This window comes from Achroia grisella, unplaced genomic scaffold, assembly GCF_030625045.1.
Source record: "Achroia grisella isolate CSIRO2021 unplaced genomic scaffold, CSIRO_AGI_Agris_v1 utg114, whole genome shotgun sequence".
Classification (NCBI taxonomy): domain Eukaryota; kingdom Metazoa; phylum Arthropoda; class Insecta; order Lepidoptera; family Pyralidae; genus Achroia; species Achroia grisella.
In genome coordinates, this window is record NW_026712585.1 from 2,181,568 (window position 1) to 2,194,166 (window position 12,599).

The window sequence follows — 12,599 nt, forward strand, 5'->3', positions numbered from 1 at the left end:
AGATAAACAGAGTTATAGGTACTAAACAGCCGAGTCTTTTAGTCTATCTCTGGTAATAACTGTATGACTTACTCTCTGCTGATGTAAAAGTTATAAAGCGAGATAAAAGTCCCGAACGAAATGTAGACATTTCAATTATTTCATTCACCACGACGTCGACAGTTGACAATGTTATTGACTATACCATGTACATAGAATAGCAATCGTGAAGTTTTGTTACTATTCAAATTCAAAATTCTTTATTTAGGTAACACAACTTTACAATTACATTCTACAGTTGTTGAAGACTCCTTTTAACCATAAAGATGTTTGTGCCAGGAGGCTCCACTCTTCCATAGCCTATATCAAACATTTGTAAAATGTTTCTAGTTTATTATACTATAACTAGTTATATAATACAATTTTTTAATTACTCTGGTTATGAAAATAATTGTCATCTGAGAAACATTACAAAAATTATAAAGAAAAATAACTGAATTTGAAATGCTCATTAATTATTTTTAGATTCACCACCCTCTCCAAGACAAGTCAATGCGTCTGGACTTGAAGAAGAAGGTGAAGAGAAGGAGGAACCTGGCACTCCTGTCAACTCACCCATGATGGATATGTAAGTACTTACTGGTATTGTTATAATCATTATGAATATTAAAAAATTATAGCAAGCAACAGCAAAAGTTATTTTGTCCTATAAAATGGAGTACTAATATCGCTATAAAAAATAGCAGTTGTAGAAAGGGTGAAAATTTGAACTTACATAAAAAGGGACTCGGTGGTTTAGTGGTTTAGCACACTACCTATCTTCCGCCGATCGCGGGTTCAATCCTCGCACAATACAAACGTCTTCACGAGTATGATTGTTTGTATTGGTCTGAATGTTTTCTAAGTATATTCTGTATGTATTTACAAAAAATGTATATAAGTATTTCTATAAGTTTTCTATTACCCATAACACAAGATTGGTTTAGCTGAAGTCTAGATGGCACTGCAAGAATTGTACAGCGGTTATTATTATTATTATCTTTTATTTAAAAAAAAGGACAAATTTACAGACGTCATATAGTACTATGTAAACTAATATTCTAAAAACATATATGGTATTAAATTCTCTTTTAGTTTCATGAAAGTAAGTGATTCGCGGCCCGTTACCGCTGAAGTCGGAAGCGATACAGACGCCACCTGGCGGCAGGCTATATACGAGAAAGTTGTGCAACCGCCAGAATTACAAAAAGAAGGTATGCATATTTTTTTATACTACGAATCCATCATTATTCCGAAGAACGATTACGTAGCTTATAGAGCCCCGAAATACCAAGCGTGTCACATGCGCGTTGCCGACCCTTAAGAAACCTCAATATACCTTTCTTGGTAAAACCCATGCAATAGTCTCTCGAGAACCTCGGCAGATAGTTCATTCCACAATCTAAGTGTATGCGGGAGGAAATGTCTCATTATTGTGTATAAAAGACATGCCTCCGTATCTCGTAATTTTACTGCCATTTCTCATCCAATAAATGGGAATACAGCTTACTTGCTTAACTAGCAGCATAAATATCTGAAATAGAGTTACCCACGAATACAACTTTGTACAAAGTCAACCTAAAATAATAATATAAATAACTCTATACCGATAAGGCATCAGGATCTAAAGAAATCTGCTTTATATTTATAGGAGAAATATCATCACAGAAGCTCCTGGGTATACCAACAGCACCCCAAGGCAAGAGGACTAAAGATCAGCTACGGCAGCTTTGGAAGTTGGCCATAGACCAGACTATATTGCTGGTCAGGATGGAGAAGGAAAATGCCAGACTAAAGGGTAATATTTATAAATTTTTTCCTTATAAAAGTTGTAGAAACTTTGATATAGGTGTAACAATGTCTTACTAAGCTAGGTTAACAGAAATTTGCAACAAGCGTAATACGAAAAGAAATTATAATATATGCTTATGTTTTATAATAATTATCTTGAAGCAACATAATACATCTTAATCTATTATTAAGTTCCATGTTTCTCGTCAGTGATTTATTCGCCAAATAATAATCTTAAAACAATATAACATTGAATGAAAACTAGTTATATACCTCTACTAGTTTTTGAACTGTTTTCTTATCTAATATTCGTAATTATTATATGACATTCCTTCATATATTTATATCAATAATATTTCTTCATTTAGAACAAAGTAAAATAATTACAATTTTTGATAACCCTGAACGATTCACTTAACGTCATCTAATCCCTAGGTAAGATAGATAGATAGATAGAATATACTTTATTTGCAACGTACAGTAAAGAAGAAGCACAACGGTAAGCAGTGGTTGTCTTATGAGTACTATACAACTGATATAAATATTTAGATATTTTTATAAATACATACATGCCGACCGTTTCAAATAATCACTGTCATGAATACAATTTTAGTACTGTGGGAGGAATTAAACCCGCGACGTTCGGAGATAAAACGAAAAAAAAATTGACAATATTAAAATTAGTAACTGAAATTACTCATTAAATATAAAACAAAAAATTACTGTATTATTTACTTGAAAGTGTTTATTTTCCCCGTTTTAGAAAGCGAAGAGTCTTCAGCAGTTCGTCGTATAAAACTAGAATACACAGAGCTGGGTGTGTGTGATGCTGGGGTCCTGCTGATATGGGACTCCCTGCTGTCCACAAAAGACTCCTCCAGACAAATGGCCAAAGTCGACCGGCACATGCTGACACAGGCAGTTATACAGGGTGAGTTTTATTACTATGTGACACCTAATAAGCTGATGAACTATCGCTGCATCGCGTATAAATTTGAACAACATGCATTTTTTTTAATGATATCGGAATGGCGCACCTGTCTCCGCTAACGGTTTACGCTGGCGGGGCACGGCGTGGAAGGATGATAGGTGAGTTCAGTTAGCACATTGTGAAAAAATCACTCACGATGGTTTCCAGGAAGACCGCGTGGAGGTTAACCGGGTAGATTGCTAGCTATAGAGGGGAAGAAGATTGTTAGTAACGTGAATTCATGATACATATTGTTAGTAATGTACCATGTGTCCCGCCACAAGGAAGATGAACCATTCCATTATAATTCATTAAAAAAAATAGGGACTTCATATTACTAAAAATCCCTTTTCTTCAGGTGTGATACCTAGAATTTAAAAGGGCTTGTGTCTGGAGTTTCTAGTTGAGACTTTTTTTATAAAGTTAATTTGTCTTTGGGCTCTAGCTACTGAAAGTTCCAAGCATAAAATGAGGTTAATTAACCGTTAATAATGAAAAATGCATTTTAACCGATTGATTAAGATCGTTGGTAAATAGCTTCGTATCTATAGGCGTGCCGCGTACGTCCCGCGGCGGCGTGTGGTACTTCCTGGCGGAGCAGGCGACTCTGAGTGCGCCGCCGTTGCCCGCACACTACCACGCACCGTACCGGACTCTACTCGCAGGACTCACCAAGCACCAGCACGCGATACTCATCGACTTGGGTATGTGGCATGTTATATCGCATGTCTTAATAATATTATAAACACGAAAGTTTGTGAGTATGGATGGATATTTGTTACTCTTTCACGCAAAAACTACTGAACGCATTTTGATGAAACTTTACAGTAATATTTACAGACCCGGCAGTAATAATAAATGCTAAGAAAGAGTTTATAATATCTGAATGCTAAATGATTTATTTAACATTTGAAACTGATTATAATAATAATAACATAAAAAGTATAATTTGAGTTTCTTGCAAGTTCATTAGCTAGCATGGAGATGCTAAATGGTAGAGATAGTAATAAAAAAATTACATATAATAGAGGTCGAAAGTGTCCAATATAATTAAATTATTTATTAATTTGAATTTATAAATGTCTGCATAATCAGGTCGGACGTTCCCAAAGCACTCTTACTTCGCGTCGGCCCTGGGTCCGGGACAGCTGGCGTTGTACAACATACTGAAGGCGTACTCCCTGCTGGATCCAGAAGTCGGGTACTGCCAAGGACTTAGTTTCGTGGCTGGAGTTCTGCTGTTGCATGTGAGTTTAGAAGACAAAAAGTATATGTATAAGAAAGTTCAGCACTAAATCATTTGGATCATAGTTAAACACTAAAAAATATATTATGTTTTAATTACAGAAGCTAAAGTTGCGAAAGCGTGTATTATGTGACAAATTTTCAAAATGATTTCCTAAACTAGATAGCGCTGTATGAATTGTTCTGGGTGATTAAAATAAAACATATAGTTAGATACCAAATCTGGCATCATATCCTCATACGTTATAAAGTTGTCCTAGATGTAGTGTTAAATCTTGTCAAGGATAGATTTTTTTGTATGTGTGAACCAAAACAAAATATAGATTTCGTAAACATTTGAAAGAATATCTGCTACGAGATCATAAAGATTTATAGATTCTTATTGATAGTTATGATATTCGAGGATAGGATTCACTGTATGCAAAGCGGGTGATGAGATTGCACTTGGCTAAAACTATTTTCTGGTTCCCAGATGTTATTACTTCTATGAATATATAAAAAGAACCGTATGTATAACTACTGGTATATTTATTATTTTCTCCATTTGTATTATTTTTAAAGGCTATTACGAAGTATAAAATATTGTCAATATTTTTTGTTTTTTTTTTGTATATATTAAATTATATTTGTATAGTATCTGTTTTATATTTACATTTTTTAAATTCTAATTTATATTTGTCCGTAACATGGGCTCAACTGAAAATCAACACTGGAAACTATGCTTCCCACATTATGCTGAGATGTGATCCATATTGACTCTGTTTTGTAATCTGTAAATGTTTGTTCGTATATGTATTTTTATGTAATTTTTGTTGTGTCAACACGAGTATATAAATTCTATTCTATTACTCGTATATATTGCAGACAGAAGAAGCTGAGGCTTTCGGATTACTTCGACACCTGATGTTCAGACGAGGGTTGCGCAGGCAGTACTTACCAGACATGAGCGCCTTACAAGTACAGGTAAATTAATCTTCTACATTTATTTACACGGCATTTCTTTTATACAACACTGTTTCCCATTTGAAAGGATGAGCCTTTTAGACCAAATTTATACATATTAATATAAGAGTGTCCTGGCCTGGCCTTGGTATTTACTGCCCTGTATTACGCCCAAGTGAGTTTTTCATATAGTTTTTCACATAAATTAACGGCGGTTAGTTTTTAAGGGTTTTAGGGGGGGGGGGGGGTGAGGATATTCTTGTATATATGGTATATTTACGAGCCACCAATGGCGGAGTCACAGGTCGCGTTAGCAGTCTACCTCGAAAGTCCTCTGCCAGCGAAATGTGGGCATGGCAAATGTTGTGTTCACCTTAACATCGACTACACAATCTGAGATAAAGAACGTGACGACATCTGTAACTTCTAGCCGTTTTTGTTTGAAAAAATAAGAATCGGCCATACCTCTTCATGGCCTAAATCTATGGTTCCCAATTAGTTTTTGCTGCGTACCACTTCAAAAAAGACCTCAAACCTTGCGTACTATAAATGTGAAAGTTTGTGAGTGTGTGTGCATGTTTGTTTTATTGATAGCCGCACGTACCCCTTGATGTAACTTCACGTACCCCTGGGGGTACGCATACCACTAATTGGGAAACACCGGCCTAGATTATCTAGCGGTTTAGCACGTCATTTTACTTCCGATGGACGCGGGTTCGATTTATCGAACAATGAAAACATTTGTATTCATAAGTATAATAGTTTTCTATGTATATTATGTGTGTATTTACAAAATAAAATGAACGTAATTCTTTATAGCAGTGGTCTAGTGACTGGTCTGCTCTAATCACTACGACTGATATAATCTTATTGTGTATTTGACTCTAACAAATTAGCGCTAGTTGGTAGTTTGTATTCACACGTTTCGATTTAAAATGTGAAATTACTACGTTTATTTAAAAGAGCAACATGCAAGTTTCTTGTTCATTGTTCTTGTGATGAGACAGCTTTACTAATTAGCGGTTGATTAAAAGAAGGATAACTTTGACTGTTCAAAAGTGCTTTTGTTTAGTTTATTTGAATATTTTTCTATTCTATTCTATATTCTAGTACACATAACACAAGCTCTGGTTAGTTTGGGGTTAGGTTGCTCTACGTGACGTTATTAATATTATCGGTCCAGGGATGTTATTAATATTATCCATCCCTCTTTAAAGTTTTTTACGATGTTTATGATTATTTACAGTTGTACCAACTCTCTCGTCTACTTCGCGATCATGAGCCGGAATTACACGCGAAATTGGAATCACTGGATATATCACCAGCTCTGTATGCTGCACCTTGGATGTTAACACTCTTCACTAGTCAATTTCCCCTGGGTTTCGTCGTCAGAGTATTTGGTAAGTGTATTAGAATGTGCTTAGACTTGTAATATTTCTGTCAACACTTGACACCCTTCCATTAGTTTACGTTTCCACGAACATAGATTTAAGTTCTGTGTAAAGTTAATCTATGTCCCGACTCCGCGTCGAATACACGCGTTACTAATAAACCACGTAGCACACTACCAAATAAACTTACAAATGTACAATTATTTCATCGGTATACTCACGATACTACAATAAATAATATATTATGTAGCGACACCTCAAGCAACCACCGCGCTACAAGAACAACATTTGCAAGCATTAATTTTAAAACTTAAATTATCACCGCTAATTCTATCGCAATTTGTTGCTATAAACAAGACAGTCTGAAGAATACTTCAGACTATTATGCCATAGCACCAAAAAGGTGGTTCAATATTCAAACTAATCTAAGTGGAGTAAGATTTAAATTACACTGTCACTAAATTCGTGATAATATTGTGTCTGGCATTTCTATCTCTTTCTATACGAAATTTGTTTCAGATCTGATCTTCCTAGAATCATTCGATGTGGTATTCTCTGTCTCTCTCGCTCTCCTCTCCGCACATAGAGATGGTCTGATGCTGTGCGAAAGTTGCGAAGAAGCAGCCGAATATCTTAAACACAAAATGCCAGATATAGATAAAGGGGTTTATGAAAAAATAATGAGAAAGGTAAGAATCATGCCAATTTAGAATCTTGTCATCATCGTCATATACGTTTATATTTTTATAGATGACTTGTAAAATGCTGCGTGCTGCCCGCGTAGTAAAGAAATATGTAACTAATAATATGCCTTCCTATAGACCAAAGAATTATTAATATTAGATAATTTCTCTTTAAAATATTAGTACCTCTAGACTAGCGAACTCGACAGACGTTGCCCACGAGTAGCGCCACAGGTCGAATTCTGTTTTCAGATAATTAAGGAACTCAGTTTATTTTAATGATGTAGACGACAATGACGTACAGTAGTTATATGTATATATACTAGCTGACCCTGCAAACATGAGGAAAAAATTGAAAATTTAAGGCAAGGAAAAGTTTTTTTACAACAAAAAAAAGTCGGTAAATGAAAAAAAAAAATTCAATTGACACCCTTTACACAAAAAAAAATGTCGATAGAAGCAAAAAAATAATTTTCAGTTGACGCCCTTAACACTTAGTAGTATAAAAATTAATTATAAACCTATTCTCAGATCTACTGAATATACATATAAAATTTCATCAAAATCGGTCAAGCCGTTTCGGAGGAATATATATACAGTATAACACGAAACCTGCGACACGAGAATTTTATATATTAGATAGATAAAGATGATGAAAAATTATTCTGCAAATCGAATTACAGGTTCACTCGTTAGACATCGGCAGACAGTTAAACGATTATGCTGTAGAATACGCAGTATTGAGAGAAGAGATGCCGCGACTGGCGACGCTCACCGAGGAGAATAAGCATCTACTGGCAGATAACAGTAGGATGTCTGAGGAACTTGATGTGAGTATTCCCAATAACATTTAGTTTATCTATTACTATCTCTTACACTGTTAGTTTTGTAATTATAAGGTAGGTACATAATATCGTAGTTTATTTATTTAACTTCAATGCACACAATACAGAAGGCGGCAATATTTAGCCGATTTAACACCTTTAAATATTAATGAAAACTGACCAGTTTGTCTTCCTTACAGTCTGCAATGGACGCCATCATGAATTACCAGAAAGTTCATGCAAAACTTGAAACTCAAAATAAAAATATGGAGCAACAACTCACATTACTCAGCCGATATATGTCCGCATATCATAGACAAGAAATGCCCCCAGAAATAAAGAAGATCGTTCAAACGCACAGCAAAAAGATATCCTTCAGCTCAAAAATTACCTCATTCTCATCAAAATTCACGTCAAATGACGAAGAAGAAGAGAGGAGGATCTTCAAAACAGGAGTAAGCACTCCTAATTTGTTCTCCAAAATAACAAGAGAGGATGTTGTGAATGCAGCGAATATTGAAAAGAAACCTCAAGAGACCGAAAGGAAATTCATCATGAAGAAATCACAATCTGTCCACTCAGGATTGATAAGTAACAATTTGAAGAACTATCCCTTGAAAGTATTAGATGAGAAGTTTGAATTAAGTCCGAAGAAATCGGACTCTTTTAGGACGGAATTGACAAGCGAAAGTCTGCAGGACGCGGGTCGAAAGAATTCTGGTTTCTTTGCGAATACCCACGAGCAAATTCGACAAGAGCGAATGTTCGAGCAGCAATTGAAACATGACTTTGACGAGAATTTGAAGAAATTTGATGAAAGAAGTACTTGCAAATCGTACATGGATGATTTGAATATGTTCCAAAGTAGAAAAACAATGTCCTTGAATTTAAACACTGTGTCGAAAGCGCAAGACATAAAATTGAACGATAGCGGCTTTGTGACACCTTTAAGTCCGAATGAAAGTGAACGAAGGGATGAATGTGTATCAAATGTGTCTCATCCACTGAGCGATTGCGATGTGGATATAAAATTTGATGGACAATCAACTAAACTAAAACAAATAAGGCCTATAAAGCAACCAAGTAGTATTAAATAAGTGATTCGTTATTGTTGATGATGGAATGGTGATCTCGCCTACACTAATGGCATAAATACGCTAGTGTATCAATGAAAGAGGAAGGATGAGCATGAAATTAGATTAGCTAATGGTGGTGTATTCATTAGGAATTAACTAAGATAGTTGAATCGTGTGTCGACAGGGTACTTGCCCTTATATATTACAATGATTTGGTAATCTGAAATGTTTAGTGTAATCAATTCGTACAAATTGATATTACATTTAATTGTAATAATGATGAAATATCTTTAATTACTACTTGTAATAGAATTCAAAATTCAGCGATGGTTTTCTTTATAAAATCGTGTGTAAACTCTCCGCTAAAGTTATATAAAGATTACTTATTAGTTCATTCAAAATAGTTTCTATATCTTGACCCATCGCTGGATTATGAATTTAAAGAACAAAGTGTTTAGGTAATAAATTGTTTGATTGTGTTCTAAAAAGCTGGTTGGCTTTAAAGCGTCTACACACGACCATGTAATCGGTGTCGATATTGAAGATGTGATGTGAAGCGCCCTAAAATCATGTTCTAGGATTTTCGGAGGAGAATCGTGATCATACATAGCAAACATGCTGACGGCCAACCTAAGAATAAATCGCAACCGTCCTCTATATACATGAACTATATAAGGCGCTATGTTAATATAAATAAAAACAAGAGAGAAATTTCAAAACTTTATACAAAGGTGTCTACGTCAGACGGGAGTTGCCCTTCAGCCGCTTCATCCGCGGATTTGGAGTGCCATCTGTACTTGCCCCCTATCGTCCGGTGAAGCTGTAAATGCCAGCTGCGGCCAAAAGCATTAGAGTATTAAAAAAAAAGTCTTAACCGAGACGATCGTCTAACGTCAGGGAGAGAAATAAAAAATAAGGAGTTTTTTTGATTAGTCTCTTTGACGATTGAGTACATAATAAGCGATTTTTAGGGTAATGTGTAGACGTTTTTATTCGCATACCGCATTGCCTATAGTATTAATCTAATAATTATACAGTAGTGGAAGTACAAATATATCGAAAGCACGCTTATATATAAAACTTATGTACGGTACAAACACACGCTTTTCAGAATTATATAATAATAATAAGGTTCCTGATATTCTAAATATAGCCAGCTACATATACAATTATAAAATGGTATTATAGACTATATATCGTATAGATGAATTGATTATATAAATCTAATATATAGATATAAATATTAATATATTCGACCGAACTTGGAATTTAATAAGTCACAGGGAGGGTGTGACAAGATGTGACAAAAACGGGAGAGGGGTCAAAAAATCATGACGATGTGACTTAATTTATCTATTGCACCTAATTATTTCAAATTATAAACGATATTATATATCTAACAATATTACCATAATTATTTTGCGGCAGCAATGTGCCTAGTACCAGATATTATATACCTATAATTAAAATAATATTGAATTACAGTTTAATAATAAAAGTTTACTGTGTGTAGCTACTTCGTTCGCGTGGAATATTTTTATTAGCTGTGCACCAAAAACTGTTGCAAACCTTATATTGATTGAATTAAGTAAAAATAAATTTTAATCTTTCTTCCAGTTTACTCATCACATAATAGCTGATCTACTCTGGAAAATTGTATTATTAACACAGATAGACTTTTCTCTACTGGTCACGTTATTGTGGTCAATTTGTCATATTGTACGTCTATAAACCTAAAAATTAAAAGCATTGAGATATGCACTCTAATCCGTTGATTTTAAAGTCTAATTTCAAAAAATAAGTTTAGTTAATCCTGTACTTCACTAGATCTGCGATATGTAAACATATATAGATATTATTTTCTTTATATGTAAACCCGCAGCGACTAATCAAAACCGCAAATTGTGTTTTCATTTTGCGGTTTTAAACTTGTAAATAACCACGGTAAAGCAAGAAAAACAAAACCGTAATAAGATAATGAAAATAAAACTAGAACGCTGTTTGTATTTATAATAATGTTTTATAAAGTAATATTTTTGTTATATTTGTTTATAGTGATATTATTGTTGAACACACGTTAGTTATTTTTTTACGCTCAAAATTGTTTTTTCCTTAATGAATTTGATATTATTTATATACATTAAAAGCATGGTTCGCTTGTTAGATTTATAAGTAGATTATAAACAAATATTGTGATTATTTTTAAGAGTATTAATTATACAGGTTTATTGAAATATATTCATGCATTTTATTTGTTTACCTAAATTAAAAGGTTAAAAACTTTGAATAAGTTCGAGGTTGATGGAAATAAAAATACTTTGTTTAAAAATAAAATTTCCGTGTACTTTCCACCACATGTGATTCAAGAATTAAACACATTTTCTTAATATACCTAATTAAAAAGCAACAGAATTATCATATACAGCCTAAACAAACTTTTAGGTAATTTATTCATATTAATGTGAATACTTATATTTTGTTATTGTATTGACATTTCGTTTAATTTTTTTACAAGTTCCGAAAGTAGAAATTATATTACTTTTCTTATAAATTGAATAATAATAATCACTTGTTCAGCATATCATACAATTTGGAGAATATTCTAGAATTTAAAAACTAATATTGCGCTATAAGAAGAAAGAGCTCAGCAAAAGACACTCAGCTTTTGACACTAAGTTGATTATCAGGGGAGCCGCAACATGAAAAAAAAATATACGAGGGTGGCCAACAAGCATACATGCCATCTGATGGTAAAAATATGTTATATTATACTTGTTACTGGCGACTTTGTTCTTGCTTTATATCATGTATCAGATAGCTCATGTCCGTCTTCTTTATATAATCCATCCTTACTTCTTAAGATCCTTTCATTCGTTTAGTAGTGAATTGGTAACATAGAGGCTGACATAGGGAGTTCGAGAAGAGTTGTGACAACGACGTGGTTACAGTTTAGTATTATTTCTCAAAAAAAAAATCATTCACAAACTAACTACTGTTACGACCTTCTCGAATAGTGATGAAATTTCTACCTTTATTGAGTCTACACCAATGTTTTGATCATCATTAGAGAAGATTGTATCGGTAATCAAGTTTCCGCACTGAATACTTTTAGTATCACACATGGAAATTGTAGCGGAAATAAACAAACTAATGTAAATCGATTAAGTAGTGAAAGTAGTCGTAGTAGTCGTAGTAGTAGGTCTTCAGTAAAAGAACACTTAATTCGATAAAAAATATTTGATGATTGTTTTAGCAGTACAAGGATTGAGCTGTTATGGGGAATACATTTCATAGTTGTAGTATGTATCTTTATTAAGTATTCTCTTGCAGCTATAGTTGTCTTAACTCACCTTGGTCTCCTCGCTTTCACATTTATAATATTCATAGCATGGATTACACTGTATATTCTACTACAAAACTACTAATTTCTATTACATAGCTACAGCTATCTAATAGAAATTAGTAGTTTAAAGTTTTGTAGTTTTGTAATACATGTATTCAGTCTCAGAATTACATGAGCACATAAAATACTCATCACAGTAACTTAGTGTTCATAGACAAGTTCATTAGCAGAGATCCTTGATAGATTGACTTGATGCTGATGCTAATTCATATGACTAATATTTGAAACAACATAAACATGCATACGAATGGAAATA

At 33.8% G+C, this 12,599-nt stretch overlaps 1 protein-coding gene across 1 annotated transcript in view; it reads left to right on the plus strand.

Moving 5' to 3' along the window:
• The window catches only part of LOC131850276 (TBC1 domain family member 4), a 34,269-nt gene extending 24,166 nt beyond the window's left edge, over positions 1–10,103 (plus strand). The window contains exons 15-25 of the mRNA XM_059200472.1: positions 505–607; positions 1,114–1,232; positions 1,670–1,816; positions 2,573–2,740; positions 3,331–3,483; positions 3,875–4,026; positions 4,889–4,987; positions 6,213–6,366; positions 6,877–7,046; positions 7,724–7,870; positions 8,065–10,103. Coding sequence (XP_059056455.1) covers positions 505–607; positions 1,114–1,232; positions 1,670–1,816; positions 2,573–2,740; positions 3,331–3,483; positions 3,875–4,026; positions 4,889–4,987; positions 6,213–6,366; positions 6,877–7,046; positions 7,724–7,870; positions 8,065–8,961 — 2,309 coding nt within the window. The 3' untranslated portion in view covers positions 8,962–10,103. The remainder of the gene's footprint in view (positions 1–504; positions 608–1,113; positions 1,233–1,669; positions 1,817–2,572; positions 2,741–3,330; positions 3,484–3,874; positions 4,027–4,888; positions 4,988–6,212; positions 6,367–6,876; positions 7,047–7,723; positions 7,871–8,064) is intronic.
• The last annotated feature ends 2,496 nt before the right edge of the window (positions 10,104–12,599 follow it).